Below are 19,929 nucleotides of genomic sequence, written 5' to 3'. Positions count from 1 at the left end.
TACGTAATGCATAGGAGACAGTGGGCAGCCCTGTCTAGTCCCTCTACATATGTCCCAGGCTTCTGATACGTGTTTCCCGGATTTCACCCTTGCTCTTGGTTTAGTATAGAGTATTTTAATCCATCTAGTGAACCCAGGTCCAAAACCAAATTCTTCGAGGACAGCCACCAGCCACTCCCAATATATGTAATCAAATGCCATGACAGTGTCTAGGGATAGTAGTGCGTATGAGTCCTTGTCTTTGTCAGTTTGCGCTATGACATGTTGCAACCTGTGTAGGTTCATGGATGTATTACGACCTGGTTCAAAACTGCTTTGGTCTGTGTGTATTATGTCTCCTATTAATCTGGACAACCGCTTGGCTAATATTGTGGTTAAGATTTTCACATCATAATTAAGCATCGAGAGTGGGCGGTATGAGTCACATCTATCTGCCGGTTTATTGGGCTTGAGGACCGGGACCACAAGCGTCTCTCTCATGCTTTCAGGTAATATCCCCCTTTCGTATACAACTTCATGTAGCAGGGGAGTCAGGGAGGACTCATATGTTTTGTAAAACTCCGAAGGTAGTCCGTCGCTGCCAGGAGCTTTGCACGTGGCCAGAGACCTAATGGCTTCAGTTATGTCTTCTGGTGTGATGTCTGCATCTAGAGTTTCGGCTTGTGCAGGGGACAGTCTGGGGAGCCCTATCTCTTCCAGTGTGTCTGTAACTGATCTTGGGGGACCTGATCTTTGTAAGAGTATAGGTGTGCGTAAAAGCGTGAAGGTGTCGTTTATGCTCTGCTGTGTCTGGTGTATGTTTCCGTCCTCGTCTTGCAGTGTGGTGGTAGGATGTCTGGGGTGCTCCTTTTTGCAGAGCCAGGCCAGAAGCCTGCCTGGTCTGTCTGCTTCTACATGTCCTCTGTTTGTTTTGGTGGTGTAGTCGAATTTTTCAAGTCTGCTCCACGCGTTTGTGTTCCTGTCTTTGAGTTTTTTTAGTTCAGCTTCCCTCTGGTGGGTACCTATGGGAGTGGCCTCCAACCCCTCAATCTCTCGTTCCGTTTGATCTAGTTCCTTTTGGAGTAGTTTCCTGATACCCCCGCTTTTGCAATGATTTCTCCCCGTGTCACTACTTTTAGGGCGTCCCACATTGTGCTTATGTGTTCTACACTTCCCGTGTTCACTTCTATGTAGTAGTAAATGGAAACACGTATTTCATCTCTAAATGCTGGGTCTTTCAGGGCTTCTACGGGCATTCTCCACATGGGGATCGGGGGTCTGGGACCAGTGTGGTTCCATTCCACTAAGAGCGGGGAGTGATCCGAGATAGTTCTTCCCAAGTATTGTGCTCTTTCCACTTGGGGCAAGTGTTCCCTGCCTATGAAGATATAATCTAACCTCGTGTGTAGGTCATGCAGGGACAAGAAATATGAATCTCCTCGTGTTGCCGGGTGTAGTTCTCCCCATGCATCCGCCAGGTCTAGCCTGTCCGTCATGGCGGCCAGGGCAGTTGTTGCTGCCGATGGGCCTTTTGGTTGGGGTGTGGACCTGTTTAGCATTGGGTCGTGTACACAATAGAAATCTCCCCCCCCCCCCCCGATGAAAAGACCATTCCTATAGTGCGTGATTCTGGTGTACAGTGAGTTCAGGTAAGCCAGGATATTGTTATTGGGGAGATAGAAGTTCACTGTGCATATTTCTGTTTGTTCAATGTGCCCCCATATTATCACGAATCTGCCTTCCGAGTCTATCTCTGACCTGGTCAAGCGGAATGGGAGTTGTGGGTGGATCCAGGTGTAGACTCCGCTGGCGTATTTAGAGGAAGTAGTACCAAATCCCTGTCCCCCCCAGGTGCTCTTGGAGTTTGGCCATTGATTCTACTGTGCAGTGGGTCTCTTGCAGCAGTGCTATCTCCACCCCTTTTCTGTGTAAATAGGATTTAATTCTGTTCCTGTGGAGGTAGGTGCTCAGACCTCTCACGTTCCATGTCATCATTTTTATTGTTGCAGTCATGGTGGCTCAGAGAGGGTGTTACGGGTGTCTTGCTTCCTTGGTTTGATTGCTCGAGGTTGTGGTTTGGTTGCCGAAGACACCACTTGTGTGAGAGCTAGGGCCCGTCCTTCTCCCACCCCCGCTCACCTCCCCCCTTCTTCATGGTATTACTTGGAGACTTACCAACGGTAGCAACTTTCATTCTGGTGAATGAGAACAACAAACTGGTCAACTTTGAACTGCTCCCAGCAGTTGCTTCCAACTTGCAGCGCTCAGGGGCACCGGAGCCTTCTGGGACTTGCCAGGCCTTTCGGTGCGGGCGATGTGTTGGCATTCGGCCTACACGTTTTCTGGAGGGGTGGGCCGACGTCATCAGTGCGTGTGTGGGTCTTTGCGCTCCTGCCCGATGTTGCTTTCGTAGTGTTGTAGTTCCTAGTACGGTCCAATAGTCCATTCTTTCATTATTCGAGCATCAGTCGTTTCCTGTTACTTTAGATGTTCATTAACTTGTGGTCGCCTTTGTTTTTCCTTCCTTATCGTCTGCGAGTTTATTGTGTTTGAGCCACATATTCGCTTCAGCTGGAGTTTCTAAGAAGATGGCTTTTCCTTTGTATAGTACTTTAAGGCGCGATGGGTACAGTAGCATGTACTTGAGATTGAGTTTCCATAATCCTGCTTTCACCGGAATTAATGAGTTCCTTGCACGTTGCACTGCGGGAGTGTAATCCGGGTACATGACTATCGTGGCATCTTGTCTCTTGATTTCCCCACCTTCTCTCGAGAATGGCAGTATTGTCTCTCTGTCGCGGAAATTTAGGACTTTTGCGATTATTGGACGTGGGTAGGAGCCCAGGGGAGGTCTCTTCTGTAGGGACCTGTGGGCACGTTCTATCGAAAATCCCTGGCAGAGTTTGCCTGCCCCAATTTACTGTTGTAGCATTGTTTCTATGAATTCTGATGGGTCTGGGCCTTCCATGTCTTCCGGGACACCCAGAATTCGAATATTGTTGCGGCGGGCTCGCCCTTCCGCGTCCTCTGATTGTGCCTCTAGTCGTGCCACCTTCAGTTCAAGGTCTTGGACTCTAGTTTTCAGGTCTATCGTAATTTCAACATTGTCCTGTAGTGTGGCCTCCGCAGTAGTCACTCTTTCAGTCAGGTTGCGGGCGTCCTGTCTCCTCAGCTGCATGTCCGACTTAACATCTTCTATTTTGGTATCGATAAACGTGCGGAGCGCTGCTATGGCCTGCAGGACTTGCGTATCTTTAGAGTCACCTTCCTGGGTCAGTGGTTCTTCGACGGCCGCTGCGTCTTGTTGCTGTTTGGGCCTGACCGTCATGTAGGAGTAAATTGTTGCAGTTTTCAGTTTACTTTTAGGGGGAGACATCCCTTATCTCAGAGTTTTCAGGCTGCTGCCGTGTGTCAGGGGTAGTTGCCCGGTCGCTGGCTGCAAGCTCTATGGCAATTGTTTTGGGCTTGGGCAACTGTTTGTTGGATTATTGGCAGCGTAGGGTTGTGTGCCGCCTCACAGGTGTGCTTGCGTTTGGTAGTAGTGGGTCGACGTGGTGGTGGCCCTGTTTGTTGTTTTGTGGCAGGGTTGTCATTGCGTCAGCCTCTTGGTAGCAAGGACCCAGCTTTGTTAAGCCTGAGGTGTGTTGGCTGATAGATGATCACCTGGCCCAGAGCACCATGGGGCACAGTGTGAGATGGCTTAATTTCTGTAATGGCTTGTCGCTTATGGCGCCGGTTCGACTCCACTCCTGGCTGGTTTCAGTGTTGCATGTCGCATCTGAGTGTTGGCTGTCCTAATGTTGGTATGTTGGGCCGTTTAGTGCATGGTGGTCTGACCATGAGGGTTGGAGGGCAGATTGCAGCAGATCAGGTAATGCTCTCGTTTAGCTGCTTATTTTGAATTTGCCTCCTACTCATGCTGGCGATGTTCACTGCTAGGCCCAGTGCCACCCTGGGCCCTCCGGGTTGCTCTCCTGCCTCTCCGCCTTGCTATTTAAGTGGCTGCTTTATTTTGCTGGAGGTTAATTCTGTGTTCGAGCCCAGCCGCCGATGGAGTATGCCCCTGGTGCAGTCTGCTGTGAGGCCACCCTCTCGCTCTCTATTGACTGGGGTGGCGCTCGGCCCCTTCAGCTCCGTCACCGGGCCCGTCGCGTCAGCTGCCCACTCAGAGCTCGCCTCCCGACTCACTGCAATCGGCTGCGGCCTGGGCCATGCCTCCCCGCCTCGCCGGCAGAGCTCCGGCGGGGCAGTGATTATCCAGCGCGGCCACTCCCAGTCGCAGCAGGGGTTTTATCCCCCCTACCTTCTTCTCCTTCGCTGCTTCCTTCGCGCTGGCGTTGTCCCCACACCAGCGTGTAGTCTGGGGTGCAGGGTTCGCAGTACCTTCTTCTCCGGGTCGTGGTTCCCCGCAGGCGCCGGGGGTCCAGCGGTGAGCACGGGTCCTGTCCGAGGCGTCCTCTGTGTCCAGAATGGAGGGTGATGCTCTCTGCCGCCCTCGCACAGCGAGCGGCGGGCTTCCAGCTGATCTATTCTGCTTCGCCGCGGCTTACTTGATAGTGGCAGTTGCCGCCATCTGGTGAGTCAGAGGGGATCCGCTTCACTCGTTCCGATTCTCCATTGTGCAGGTCCGATTTCCTCGCAGAGGCAGCGCCAGGGGTAGAAAAGCGGTTCCCCTTCACGCTGCTGCTGAATTTATGCCCATAGGTTGCGTTTTATCTGAGCGATATGGTTCGTTACAGGATCTCGGGCAGGAGCGCTGGCGGATTCCGTCTTCACGCCATGTGCGTTGGCCACGCCCCCAAAGCTGAGTATAGGTATGCATGGAACTCTATGTAGCTGCTTTGCAAATGGGGTCTTGTGGGACATTTGCAATACATGCCAAAGTAGCTCCTGTACGCCTGGTAGAGTGAGCTCTTGCTGTGAAAGGGAGAGTTGTCTTTAATAGGGAATAGCAGAGCTGTATGCATTTCACTATCCATCCGGGGATGGCGTTCTTTGGAACATGATCACCTTCCCTGCCAGGTGCTATTGAGAAAAACAGTTGATCTTTTTTTCTTAGCGGTTTTGTTTTGTTAGTACCAAACTGCCCTCCTTACACCCAGTGTATCGAGGTTTTTCTCAGCTGAATTGGATGGATTTTGAAATAATTGAACTTGGATATGAATTTAGGTGTAAGTGTAGGCTTGTAGCTCACTAACCCTTCTTACTGAGGTGTTGGCTACCAGAAAATCTGTTTTGTATGTTAGGTGTTTGAGGCTGGATTTGTGCATAGGCTCAAAGGGTGGGCCCATGAGCTTTGGGAGTACAACATTAACATCCCAACCTGGAGGCGGGTTGGAAATGGGGGGGGCCTAAAGTCGCTTTACTCCTCCCATGAAAGCCTTAACAATAGGGACTTTCTACCAGGATACCTTGTTTTGTGAAGTGGTCTACGTGGACATGGCAGAGCCACTAGATGAACCTTGATGGAGTTATATACTACGTGAGAGTCTAGTAAGTGGAGCATGTAGTGAAGGATATCTGAAGGAGTACATTCAATAGGGTTTACATCCTTTGATCGGCACCATATTACAAATCTTTTCCATTTATTGAAGTAGCAGTGCATGGAGTTAGGTTTCCATGCCTCCTTGAGGATTTTCATACACCTTTGAGGGAATTTTAAACGTCCAAATTCTATGACTTCAGGAGCCAAGCTGCCAAGTTCATAGACTGAGTATGTGGGTGGAATGTTGTCCCCCGTGCTGGGATAGCATGTTGTAGGGGCACAGGAGCTTGATTGGTTTGCACATTGCCAGTTCTAGCAGATGTGGAAACCAAGGTTGTCTCGCCCACATTGGAGCAACCAGGATTAGAGTCACTTCTTCCTGGTGCATCTTGTGCACTATTCTGTTCAGGAGCGGTGTTGATGGAAAGGCGTAAGCAAATTTCCCTGACCAGCTCATCCACAGGGCGTTTCCCTTGGATCTGGGTTGGGGACACGTGGATGCAAAGTCTGGGCATTGTGCATTTAGACTTGTGGTGCACAAATCTAAAGGGGGATAACCCCACAGGGAGAACACATTGGGCCTCATTACGAGAACGGCGGTAGCCATGGAGCTATTAGCTCCATGGCTGCCACCGTTCCGGGGTCCATTACCGGGTTCCTGCAATGGGGACTTACCGGGTTACTCCGAGATAGGAGGACCCGGTAAATCCTCCATGCAGGACACCTTCCCCATTCCCATTTGAACCCCCATAGGGCTCAATGGGAATGGGGAGGGAGGTAATAACGGGCAGATTACATCTGGCCCGTTATTGCCTCCCTCTTCCCCTTGCGGGACCCGGAAAGCACGCCTGGTTTTACCAGGCATGCGATCCGGGTCCTGCAATGGGAAGCTTGTAATCGGTGCTCCCGGAATGAAGGGGGCCGGTGCTGTACCGGCCCCCTTAAATGCGGGGGCGCCAAGGTCGTAATGAGGCCCTTTGTCTAGAATTCCTCTGATTAGTTGCCACTTGTGTTCATCAGGTAGAGGATCTCTGCTTAAAGAGTCTGCTATAGAAATGAGTTCCCTGGAATGTGTTGAGACAGTAGGAACATGTTCCGCTTGAGTGCACACTTCCAAATTTTCTGCGATATCCTGGACAGACTTGGAGAGTGTGTGCATCACTGCTTGTTTATGTAGAACATGGCAGTGGTGCTGTCTGTGAGGACCTGCACTGTTTGGCCTATTAGATGCAGATGGAAAGCTTTCAGAACATTGAGTACCGCTAGTAGCTCTAGGAGGTTGATCTGGGTTTGGGCTGTGATTTGTGTCCACACACCATGCGAAAGTGGTAAAGGTAATGGGCTTGCCATCTGGAGAGTGAGGCATCTGTTGTAATTATCACTTGTATTGGAGGATTGTGAAAGGGTTTTCCCTTTACCAGATTTTCCTTTAACCACAAGCGAAGTGCTTGTACTAGGGTTAGCGAAACAACCACTAGATCGTCCCACTGACCGCTTCCCTGAAACCATTGTTTCGCTAACCACTCCTACATTGGGCGCATGCGCAACCGTGTGTGTGGAACTAGATAAATGCACAAAGCCATCATCCTGAGCAGGCGCATTGCCTTGCATACGGTTACTTGGCGACCTGCAAGATAATTAGGTATTTGCAGCAGTATGTTCTTTCATTTGAGGGGAAGACTAGCCTCCCCCTTTGTCTTTATGATAGCTCCTATGAACTGTTTGGTTTGGCTTGGAAAAAGGCTTTATTTTTTCTCGTTGATTGAAAACCCAATTGGAAGAGAAGGTTGATTATTTTTCAGGTATTTTTCTTATAAATTTGAGGGGGATTCCCCTTTTATCAGCCAGTTGTCCAGATAAGGGTACATTGGGATTGATTGTCTGCATAAGTGCGCCGCCACCAAGGCCAATACCTTGGTGAATACCCTTGGAGCTGAGGCCATGCTGAAGCAGAGCACATTGAATTGGTAGTGTTGATTTGCTATTTTGAAGTGCAAGAATTTTCTGTGCACTGGGAATATTGAAATATGAAGGTATGCATCTTTCGTGTCCAATGTTGCCATGCAGTCCCTTTTCTTAGCAGTGGGATTACTTCTTGTAGCGTTGTAATGCAAAAGTTTTGTGGCTTGACATATGTGTTTGCAGGGCCCAAGTCTAGGACAGGGCACATTGTAAGTTCTTTCTATGGCACAAGGAAGTAAATTGAATAGATACCCTTGTTTACCTGGTTTGCCGGGACAATCTCTATAGCATCCTTTTCCATCAGTGCTTTGACCTCTTCTAACAGAATGTGCTGTTCCTCCTGCGTTGTTTGTCTTTGTCTTGGCGGGTTGTTGGGTTGTGTCTGTATGAGCTCTATGCAATAGCCTCCCGCTACCGTGGAAAGTACCCACTTGTCTGACGTGAGCCTCTCCCATGCGTGGGTAAAATGACAAATGCAACCTCCTACTGCAAAAGCATGGGAGGGGACCTGGAGTGGTTGTTTATTGCTTTGGGTGGCTGGAGCCTCTGGTGGAGGAGGCTCTGCCTCTACTCCTAGAACTTCTGGGTCCCCTTTGAACATTTTTCTGGGAGGATTGCCTGTGCGAGGAACCCCAAGATGACGTTTGTCCACCCTGACTATAGTTAGAGGACCGTTGGGAGTTTTGTTCTCGAAATCAGCATGCATTACATGTGCCTCTCTGCACAAAAGTTTTGTTAGTAAGCTGTCCCAGGCACTTTAGGGTGTCGTACTCTTCTTTAGCACTTCTCAGTGCGTCCTCTACTGCTTTCCCAAAGAAGGCGTTTGCTTTAATCGGCATATTAAGCAGGGTGGCTTGAGTTTCCACCTTAAGGCCGGATTGTCTTAGCCATGCATGGAGCTTAATCAGAGTAACCTCAGCTACTATATGGCATGCATTATCTACTGTGTCCAGATTATTTTTCAGGATGTAATTTGCCACCTGCTTACCCTCAGCCACTGTTTTTAAAAGCTGTGTTTTAAGGGGCTCTGGGACAGAGTCGATTTGTTGTGAGATCTCGTCTCATTTGTGACAGTTGGAACTTGCCTCCTTGTCAGGAGGGGCTTCAGCAGGGGCGAAGGGCATGCCTGCTCTCTTTCTTGTGGTAGTTACGACGAGAGAGTGAGGCTTTAATTGACCCCTGATGTATAATGGGTCAGAGGGGGTTGGTCTGAACATCTTTTCAATACAGGGGTTAACTGCCCTCATAAGGTTGAGGGTAAGTAAAGAAGGCTGAATGCACCTCTGGATGGACTGCAGGAATGGCATAAACTGTGCTGCAGACCTCTTATCCCCAAGGATGTCCACTAAAAAGTCCTTCTCGACTTGTACCTCATGGGTATCAATTTTAAAATGTTCAGCAACCTTTTAAAGGAGTTCATTATACTGCAGTTGATTATCCACAGGGGAGACAGCCACGAGTTGGTCATGTTGGTCCAGGTGTTGTATGATGTAGACGTCATCGGCATAGTCATCATAATACCGGTCTGTGACATCTAGGATCTTGAAAGCCTGAAGTGTCAATGTAGTATAGGTCTTCGGGCATGTCCTGTGAAGAACTTGGCCGGGCAGTGTCTAGTTGTGTTCTTTTGCCTCAGGTTGGTTTTAGCTGACTCCCCATGTGAAGGCCCTTGGATGTTGGACAGTTGAGCAGGGTGTCAATCAAAAAAGTCAACAAAGCATGACATTCTCTGCATTACTTTGTCAAATTGTTCAGGGGTTCATTGGGTGGAGCTTGGAAAACCTGTGGGAACAGGGGCAGAGATACTCTCTGATGTAGAGGGTTGTTTGTGGTGCATGGCCCTTTGTCTGTTTTGTTCGCGGTGTCGGAGATAGACTTCAGCATCTGTGTTGGGGGCCTGTCATGTGGCAAATGCAATGGCCCAGAGGACAGGGATTTCTCTGACTTTCCCTTCGACACCACATGTGGCTTATCGGTCGACAAAGTGGTCGACTGTCGGCCATGGGGTGTGCTTTGTGTGGTGTGTAGTGTGGGTGCTTGAGCCGCCGGGTGTCGTCTCCATAGCAGAACTGCTGGCCGGCCTAATGGAGTCAGTGGCTTGCATGCAAGAAACTGTCGGGTCCCAATCACCCTCAGCGTCACTTAGGATGCTGACGCTGCCATCGCTGGAGGCTCCCTCCATGTCCATAGCGGCCTTGGCCTGCATGGTGTGATGGGCCCAGTGCTTAGTCTTACAGTCCTTTAGTGTCTTGGATGGAAATAAATTCCAGAACTTGCAATGCTTTTTGGGGTGGTCCCTGGGGAGGTAGAGGTTACACACCCTCTGTGAGTCCTTCCAGGGAAACTTCCAGTTACAGGAAGGGCAACATTTAAATGGTGTGTTTTCCATAGTATGGAAAGATGGCAGCCTGGCGATGGAAAAGGAAGAATAGGGAAATATGCATTCTTTAAAGGAAAGAAGTTATGACCTCCCCCCACTCTCCCTACTGTGAAGGGCCGAGGCCCGTTAAGGCATAGTAGGTCAAAGTTCATTGAGACGGTCAAAGTAGTCGCTGTGGATGAAGAATCTGTCCTTGCGAGCCGTCGCCGAAGATCTTACGGTGGAACTGCCGTCAAAAGTATAGGAAGAAATGTAACTTTTAAAACTTGTATCATTAATGCCGTTTGCCAGAAAGAAGGAACTCTGCAACTTGTGTCCGACTATGATGGCAGAAAAAACAATCTGAGGGACCTTCACACGTGAAGGACCATGGGTACAGTGGACTTCACACTAGGGATAGTATTACTGACAAGCCTTATCGACGTCCCTTTTCAAGTTTTGAAAACAAATAATGTAATACTCTGTGACATATATATATATACGCATATATATATATATGTATATATATATATATATAGAGAGAGAGAGAGAGAGAGAGAGAGAGACAGAGACAGAGAGACAGAGAGAGAGAGAGAGAGAGAGAGAGAGAGAGAGAGAGAGAGAGAGAGAGAGTGCACGCACAGGGTAATAGAGATGGGTGAAGGAATAGCAGAAAGACTGAATCGAGAAATAAGGGTCAAGTGGAAAGGGTGAAGAAAGCGAGCCAAATGGAAAAAATAGAGGATCAAGGGATGCCAGGGATATATAATCAGTAAAGGTAAACATAAACAGAAGGTAGAGAGGGAACGAAAGAGATAAGAAACGGACGGTAGGGAAATGTAGAGAGTGAAGGTAAGCATGGAAGGGAAGACAGAAACAATGGGAGTGAAGGAGTGTGAAACAGAATAAGTGAGTGAAGAAGAAAGAAGCTGAGGGACTTAGAGAGAAAAGTGGGCCAAGAGAGAGCTGGAAAGTGTCATGGGCAAGGTCATAAGTATTGCGAAGGTAGAAAGAGAAGATAGACGAACAAGAGGGGAGGGAGGTACGAAGCATGTGTGGAAAGAGAGACCACGCAGACTCACCTCTGGAGGGCTCCAGTCTGTTAGGATGTTGTCAGCATCGATGTGTTTTCGGAACTCAACATGCTGGAGAAAAAGAAAAGACGTACTGAGTGGAAAGACAGGTCTCGGTGACTCTTAAATGCTGGTGGGGGCCTCCTCTGTGTTTGCTAGAGAGACTGGAAAGCAGATTCCTCTCAGCACCTCACACCCCAGCCAGGGGGCAACAGAGAGCTCTGCCAAAGCCTACGCCTACAAGTCTCCCGGCTGCCCCAAGAGTTGGAAAGTATGACAGGGGGCTGCATTGCCACATTAACCCACACTGTGGCTAGGCCTCTTCCTTCTGTGTTTCCAAAAGGCCAACGTGCTTTCCGGGATCCCCATCCTTTACCATACCAAGGTCATAAGCATTATACAACACTTTAAAAAGGAGCACACCATACCAAGGTTTTAACATTTATGTGGCTAAAATGGGGACTGCAGTTGAGTTGCTGAAACATGGGTTACTTCCTGTACCAGAAAGCACTGGTACAAGTGCTCTGGTCTGACAATGACCCCCAATGATGACCTGCATCACCCTCTGCTTTTCCAGGTCTATCATAATGCTGCCAGGCTTAACCACGTGCCCATACACAGATGCCAACATCTGAGAAGGGCTTCAGGGTCATCTGTGCAGTGACCTTATGACGTGCCCCTTTACCCCCTACGTCCCCAACAACCTGTGGTCAACTATCTTTTGACTGTGTAGAATACGAAAGGTTGCAATGTTCCAACAACTTTATAGCCTGCATCTTGCACACCTTATGACATGTGTCCCTTATGCCCACCCCTATAAAGTGTCCCCCATTTTAGCTGCATTTCTAGTGGAAAATAATGACCTGACTCCTGTTGTGCCTCTCTCAAAAAGTCCAATGCCTTTAAACAAGAAGTTGAAAATGCACAAGCACCTCCATACTTGAGGCCCCACATTACAACTTTGAAAGGTTGAGAGTTGTGGGATAATTTGACTCTCATGTGAAGGGGCTGGAGTTTAGATGTGGAGTACAACTATTCTATGCCAGTCCTCTGAGATGCCTTAACCACCTATGGGCTGATTCACAAAGGCGTGACTGGTACTGACTCTTGACTGCCTCTTGACTCACTCCTGCAGTGAGGCTATTTGTGATTCAAAGAGGTTACCAGGTGTAACTGCAGCTTACTCCTGGAAAGAGAAGGGCGAGTCAGCAGTAAGGCAGTGTCACCACTAGTAAACTCGGGTCAGATCAAATAGTCTCTCTTACAGAGTAGAGTTACTCCTGCAAACCTCTTGTGAATCAGCCGCCATAGAGTTGTATTTATTTCTTTATTTATTTTAGCATTTATAAAGCGCACCTAACCCTGAGTCATCTGGGCGCCGATAGAAATCAGATGCGAATTGGGAGCTCGAGCGATTAAAGGTCCTTCAACTTCATGCTTTCACTCTAAGAGTATTTCCCATCGGGATGTCCTCCCAATGCACATAAGAGTATTTTTGCTTTTTTGTGTTAAATGTCTGAGAAAAAAAGGTTTAAGCAAAGTGGGTTTCTGAAAAGGAACATGTTAGCAGAAATCCTTTGCAGTACAAAATCGAGGCTTGCACCAATTGCATCCAGGTGACAAGGATTCACCTGCCACGTGGCGTCCTTGCCCTCTGTTCTGAGCGCCCTGTGAGACTCTTGCCTTGTGTATTTTAAAGAAGCCCAGCCACAGCGAGATCTTCAGGGCGAGGTAATAAAAACGTTCTAAATGTGGGCGGCTGTCCTAAAACAAGACGTGCTCTGGACCCGTTGGTTGCACCCGTCTGATTTGATCACGTTGGCTGCTGTGTCCCTAATGTCCCGCACCCCTACTTCCCAGGAGTGTGAGTATTTGTACGGTCTGTGCCTTTTGATCTCAAATGCATGCTGGCTGTGGATTTCTAACCCTGACTGGTTAGTTTTAATGTGCACATTCTCTTTGATTTTATGGGAAGGAGGTTGGTCACACCCCAACACAGCGTATGGAGTTCCAATCACGCCAATGTATATCCAAGCCTGCCCCCGTCCCACCACAGTAATCTTTTTTCCATTTCAATTCGATTCATGGACACATACCTGTGAGTGTGTGTGTGTGTGTGCGGAGGAAGGGTGCGTGTGTAGAGAAAGGGTGTGTATGTGTAGAGAAAGGGTGTGTGCGCGTGTAGAGAGAAAGGATGTGTGTGTAGAGAGAAAGTGTGTGTGTGTAGAGAAAGGGTGTGTGTGTGCGTAGAGAAAGGGTGCACATGTAGAGAAAGGGTGTGTGTGTGTGAAGAGAGAAAGGGTGTGTGTGTACAGAAAGGGTCTGTATGTGTGCGTAGCGAAAGGGTGCGCGTGTAGAGAAAGGGTGTGTGTGTAGCGAGAAAGGGTGTGTGTGTGTGTAGAGAAAGGGTGTGTATGTGTAGAGAAAGGGTGTGTGTGTATGTGTAGAGAAAGGGTGTGTGGGTGTGTAGAGAAAGGGTGTGTGTGTGTGTGTAGAGAAAGGGTGCGTGTGTGTGTGTGTGTGTGTAGAGAAAGGGTGCAGGTGTAGAGAAAGGGTGTGTGTGTAGAAAAAGGGTGTGTGTTTGTAGAGAAAGGGTGTGTGTGTGTGTGTGAAGAGAGAAAGGGTGTGTGTGGTTGTGTGTAGAGATAGTGTGTGTGTGTGTGTGTGTGTGTAGAGAGAGAGAACGGGTGTGTGTGTATGTAGAGAGAAAGGGTGTGTGCGTGTGTGTAGAGAAACGGTGTGTGAAGAGAAAGGGGCAACTCAGGACACATCACTTAATGGCTGGCTGCCACAAGCCGACCTTTAAAAGACTCGCAGAGAGTAGATTTCACAACATGATGAGATAAAGGCAGCCTTAGGTGTCATTTCTTTATCCAGCCTGGCATGCAGGTGGCTGGAGTTGGAAACACAAGGAGGGCATGGGAGCAGGGAAGGCAAAGGGATGAAAAGGCTTATCGGTGGCTGCGCAACTCTCGGTCAAGGAAGATGTGTTTTATGGTTTTCTTTTCCTGCCAAGAACCAAAGTTCCCTGTGCCTGGTGGGACCAGGGTACAGCATCTCACCTTGCGAAGCATGGCCTCCGACTTCTGCAGGTTGAAATTTCTGGCTGAAAGATGAGAAGAGAGATTAATATGTGGGGATAATCGCAGTTTTTGAGACTTTGTACAGGTCCATGCCAACAAAGCATCCACCCGTAATCCCATTTCCAGATTGTTAGCCAGCTTTCACTCTGCGCCAGCCAGCAAATAAGATTAACTCTGCCCCTTGCACCAGACGCTGGTCTAATGTCACGAGGCAGCCTGTGGCCAAGAAATGGAGAACCGCGCTGCAAAGGAACCCCCGACTCTTAGCTGCTGCAAACTGTTCAAGACAAAAAGCGCCAGCCCCACCCAGCATCAATGCAGGCTGAACAACTGTACCCTAAAAGTGCAAACCAAGAAACCTCTGTGGTGCAAAACGTACGCTGAAAGAAGAGCTCCCCGCCACAACCCAGCCAGTGCTAGCAGATGCAAATGGTATTCAGACATAACCTTCCGTGGCATCAGGCAACTAGTGTTAGTGACGGCAAATAATACCTTAAAGTAACTCCCCTCAACTTGACTTAATTAATGTCAACTCGTGGAGACTAGGGGTGTACCGAACTTCGGCTTCGAGTAAGTATTCGGCCGAATTCCAGCTGAAAAAAAGCTATTCGGCTCCGGCCGAATAGTTTCTAGCTATTCGGCTCTTGCAGAATACTTTGAGATTCTCATTTGAATACAATGCAATATGAACTCAGAAAGGCAAATATAGACTTCAGTTTACAAAACTGAATAGAATTAGACCAGACAAATTGCAATCACACAGCTGAAAAATATCTTATATTGTAATCTACTCTTTAGGACATGTTTTGTTACAGATTCTTAGACATAAAAGGTGCTCATCTTTTATACTTAGCCTGCAACAATACAGGAAAATATTTTCTTTTGGCAAATGTTTATATGCAATGTGCACTTTTATCAGTTGGAAAAGACAAACTGAAAGAAATGTGCATAGATACTTTCAGTTCCTGTCATGTCACTTCCAACTGCGTACGTCTTTGTCCCCCCTTTTCTTTTTTTAAGCATTTGAGTCCTGAGTTTAACATTATCTGATTATTTTATCAGGAATGATAAATTGATAAGTTGCATATGTTTGTGTATTGGCGAGAAGGAGTGGCTAGGATAAGTGAAAAGCGAGCATCATTTGTTTGGTCGGGGTGAATAGTTGTGAGATGGAGTTCACGCATTTCAGATTTCCTCTTGACTTGTGTCCTGCATGAGCCATCATGAACCATTTTATACATTTCTATGTGAGCTGCAAAGAAGTTTTGAAACTAGACTACATCGACTTTGCAAATGGATAGAGAATGCAATGCATCTGATTCACAAAGGCAGTCCTTTTGCATTTGTGAAGCCTCCTACGTTAACTGGCACTGAATATGCAACATTTTCTGTATATTTGGACCCTTCATTTTGGTTAAATCTGCTTTTTTCTGGCTTTTATACTTTAAATAAAGATTCTACACTAATTACAATGATGAGAAATAAAAGTATGTAATGTATTTAAAATGGTACTTTATTTGTTTTTTTAATAAGTGTGTTTTTTGAGGTTTGGAACATGATTTATTAAATAAAGCAACTATTCTGCTTCATATTCCGTATTCGGCCGAATACTAAATATGCCATTCAGTACAGCCCTAGTGAAGACGGTCCATGAACCTTTAACAGCGCCCGACACTTGTCAGATTCATTGTGAATAATACCCCTACCCCAACCAATCACTCTTGGCTTCTAGAAACCGTACCCCAGAATAACACCTCCAACTGCACCCAACTCATGCTAGCTATGCAGTGAAATAAAATCCACTGACCCGAAAACATCTGCAAGACTCACCCTAAAATAGCTCTCAACACTCAGCCAGTGTTAGTTATTGCATGTGGTGCCGGGCAATAACAGCCACTACGATAACTGTACTCCCTTTCATTGCTTTGGCAAGTGTGAAAACATGGAATGCGTCCGCACTCCACCTGCGGTGAAGGAAATAGTGTGCATATTAGCCATACTGTCTTATGCTGCCAGCTGGTTGGGAACCACTGCATTGGCTTACTCTTCAAACATGGCAGTGCTGGTGTAACTGGACTGAAACACAACGTTTAAATCACAGAGTCATACTACCAGTGCCAGACTTAAGGCGAAGGGCCCGGTGGGCAAGATGGATGCAGGGCTCCCCCTAGGCTGGACTTGAAGGGTGAGCTCAGGGTGGGGAGAGTTAATGGCCGTTTTAAGTCTGTCAATGGGACAAATGGTTCATGCTTTTTAAAGCTATCGTTTTTACTGCAGGAGTTGTGTCCTTAGAGACCTGGTGCTCGCGGGAAACAGCCCCGTGACCCCCGGTGACCTCAACAGGTCTTCCTGACGTCATTAAGGATCGCCCAGTTTGTTCAAGTGAGAAAATCTGCTCTCCCCTTCCAATCACCCATCCCTGCCAAAATCAAATCCTCCCCTTCCTATTACAAAGTAACAATCCTTACTGTGCCCCGTCCAAAACGGCATCATGCAAAATGAAAAGTGTGGACCATAAACCACCCAAAAGCCCGAGAGAAGAATCCTAATTGATCATGACCTAAGAATGAAAGGTAACTCCCATTTATTTATTTAACATATGTGCATTCATTGAGCTCAATACCTAAGTGTCACCTAGACTCTTTGCGCTCCCATATCATACCCTTCCCACATTGCCAGAATATTTATTTATTAGCATTTTTAAAGCGCTGACACTGCCCGGGGGCATTGAGGCGCTGTTACAGATTTTTTATTTTTTTTGTCATAGTTGCATATTTATAACGTGCTTAAATACCCAGAGGTTTCTAAGCGCGGACCCATGGATCGAACCTGTCTTGCTTCCAAGGCGAGCACGTTGCCATGGAGCTATCCTCCTGGGGCGTCCCAGGCCACTTATTGTAGTGCTAGCCCCTTACTTCATGCGTTACCTTCAGCGACATGTACAGTACTCCGATGCTTCCTAGCTAGGTTTGCGCTATATAAAACACCAAATACAAATACTAAATACAGATATAAAAACAACAGCCTGAGCAAAAGAGCAGCAGGAAAAGTGGTGTGAAACATCAGTCTACCAATCTTCCCTTTCAATCTGCTCTCCCTTTACTAAATACAGATATAAAAACAACAGCCTGAGCAAAAGAGCAGCAGGAAAAGTGGTGTGAAACATCAGTCTACCAATCTTCCCTTTCAATCTGCTCTCCCTTTACTAAATACAGATATAAAAACAACAGCCTGAGCAAAAGAGCAGCAGGAAAAGTGGTGTGAAACATCAGTCTACCAATCTTCCCTTTCAATCTGCTCTCCCTTTACTAAATACAGATATAAAAACAACAGCCTGAGCAAAAGAGCAGCAGGAAAAGTGGTGTGAAACATCAGTCTACCAATCTTCCCTTTCAATCTGCTCTCCCTTTACTAAATACAGATATAAAAACAACAGCCTGAGCAAAAGAGCAGCAGGAAAAGTGGTGTGAAACATCAGTCTACCAATCTTCCCTTTCAATCTGCTCTCCCTTTTCTCTTGCATCCACTATACGTCACATTTCACCACAGTCACCTTCCATCCGGTCCCCCTGACCACCATTCCCATTTACCACCACGCGGCACATGCACCCCAACCTTGTCTTCTTGGCCTGGCTGGGGAGAAGCTAAGGTGATGCTGCTTCTCCCCCTCCCGAGGGATGTGCAATGATTCCCCTCCCCCCCCACCTCTCTCTCATGAATCTCGGCTTCAGCGCACTCCAAGAATGCCGTCCTGAACACTGCCACCACTCCCAGCAGCCACGCAGGAGGGCCCTGTGGGGCTGGCATCTTGTTGTGAAAGACAGACTCCCCCAGAATACTGCAAAATGGAATGTGGCATTTTGCAACACGAAATTTTAATGTATGCAGCTTTTCTGCAACACTTTTTATTGAGTGCATGGGGCGAGGGAATAATAAGATGCAGTGGAGAGATGGGGTGCAACATCTATGGAAAATGCAATCAAGATCATCAGGGCAGCACACATTTGGAAACAAGTGCTTCTTTGTATGGTGAATATGAATGGTCACTATTATTATATAGGCAGCAACAATAGCCTAATAAACGATGAGTGGGCCTTTTTTTGTAATAGCATACACTGAAAACGGAATCCCTTCTAGGGGCTCCACATTTTGGCAAATAAGGCACAGTGAGATTTAATCATTTGCCCAGGATCACATACCGTGGTTAGTGGTGATGCCGGGACTTGAGCATAGCCTGAATGTAGGTACTTGATGACACAACATCCAAGCTCAAGTTGGTACACATATGTGCTTATTTGGGTTGGAATTCCGAAATTAATAATGCATTTTTGTAGAGATGACTTTAATAGCACACAAGTCACAAAATTAAACCAAACTGACAATACGTACATCGGATATCAAAAATAGTATGACTGTAGATTTATTTTCCCCATCCTGGACCAAAGTCTATGAGTTCCAGTATGCAAAGTAAAGAGAACCTACAAAAGAACCTCCGACTGGCACAAAAAGAAATAAAATGCATGACGGGGACACTGCGTTAAATACGTTCTAATCCCCCTACAGTCACACTTCAAATATGTTATTTTATTACGATTTGTATCACACATCCCCGCCATTTCTCCAGGCACTCTGGCAGGTCTGGAGAAGAGTGGGCTGGGTTGGTTAGTTGGGAGCAGAGGAAAAGAGCAAGATTGCAGTGCTCTGTGTTGATGGTGCAATTCAGAAGTACCCTGAGCTCTGCAGAGGTGACAGCTGTCAAGGTGTGCTGTGTTAGGAGCTTTGAGGGCTTAGAGGCAACCTCGTGCTTGCGGTGTGGGTGTGCGTTGCCTGGGGCTGGATGTGGCGAAGTGTTTTAGAGGTGTGCAGTTCTGTTGTTTATAGACTGGGGAGAGAGTCTTTTAAAAGCCATGAGTGGGTCCAGTTTCAGTTTGCGTGCAGTAAGGTACAGAAATGAATGGTTAGTCAATAGAGTGGGTGGTCGGTCCGGAAGGATGTCCTTCGCAGGTGCAAGCACATGACGTGCCCGTTGGGTGTATGTGGTGAGAGGTGGTGACTGTCTTTGTGGCTGCATCGTGCTGATGTCCTGTGGTTCATTTCTGATGTTGAAGAGGAGGGGTGGTGTATTCTTAGAGTTTTAGTTGTGCCGAATATGTTGACATACTCTAGTTTGTTCTCGTTCTTCGAGTGCCATTTGTTGATTTGGAGAAAGGACAGCAGTTGGGAGCTGGTATGATGCTCCCTGAGGGTGTGCCTGTGTTTGGGGTTTGGTCAATTGAGAGGTGCTTTTTTCTGCTGTTTAAACATTGGGCTTCATTAGGACTCTGGCGCTAAACCATGGTGCTATTAGCACCATGGTCCATGCCGGAGTCCGCCATGGCGGAATGGGTAATTACCACCCCATTCCGAGGTTGGCGGGGCGGTAATTCCCCATGCCGCCAAGGCCCTTCCCCATTCTCATTTTTGCCCCATAGGGCTCAATGGGAATGGGGAAGGCGCTAATTACGGTACCGCAAATTGTGGTACCGTAATTAGCACCAAGGTCCCTTTGCGGGTCCGCAGCCTTTTACGGCGCCGTTAAACACTTAGCGCCTGGGTCATAATGAGGCCCATTGTCTAATTTCTACTGATTTTGCATTGAAAAGCCAGGTTTTTAGGGTTATCCAGAATGTTAAGTGGTCCTGTAATGTTCATATATCCATTCTTAGCATGTTCCAAAGATTTGCCACCACGGCGGAGAAGGTGTATCTTTCACTGTAGAATCTCCGGGTTATAATTAGCACATCATTTGTGGATCTTCGAGCTCTACTTAGGTGGTAATATGAGATTTTGCGTTGAATGAATTCTGCTCCTTGAACTTGTAGGGCTCTGTGAGCGATGCAGAGTGCCTTGAAGTGGATTATTCTTTTGGCTGAAGAGGTGATGTTCCATGGTCCCTCCTGTTGAGTCCGCTTATTAGTCTAGCCGCAGTTCTCTGGACACGTTGCAGTT

General features: G+C 47.4%; 1 protein-coding gene across 1 annotated transcript in view; it reads right to left on the bottom strand.

Annotated features, from left to right (window-relative positions):
• Positions 1-19,929, bottom strand: part of SEC14L2 (SEC14 like lipid binding 2) — a 468,884-nt gene that overhangs the window by 261,961 nt on the left and 186,994 nt on the right. The window contains exons 3-4 of the mRNA XM_069619311.1: positions 13,921-13,964; positions 10,868-10,930 (exon numbers count right to left, since the gene is read on the bottom strand). Coding sequence (XP_069475412.1) covers positions 10,868-10,930; positions 13,921-13,964 — 107 coding nt within the window. The remainder of the gene's footprint in view (positions 1-10,867; positions 10,931-13,920; positions 13,965-19,929) is intronic.

The sequence above is a fragment of the Ambystoma mexicanum genome, chromosome 10 (genome assembly GCF_040938575.1).
Source record: "Ambystoma mexicanum isolate Mex_15411 chromosome 10, UKY_AmexF1_1, whole genome shotgun sequence".
Lineage (NCBI taxonomy): Eukaryota > Metazoa > Chordata > Amphibia > Caudata > Ambystomatidae > Ambystoma > Ambystoma mexicanum.
The sequence above is the reverse complement of the archived record's forward strand: the minus strand, read 5'-3'. Positions and strand labels throughout refer to the sequence as shown.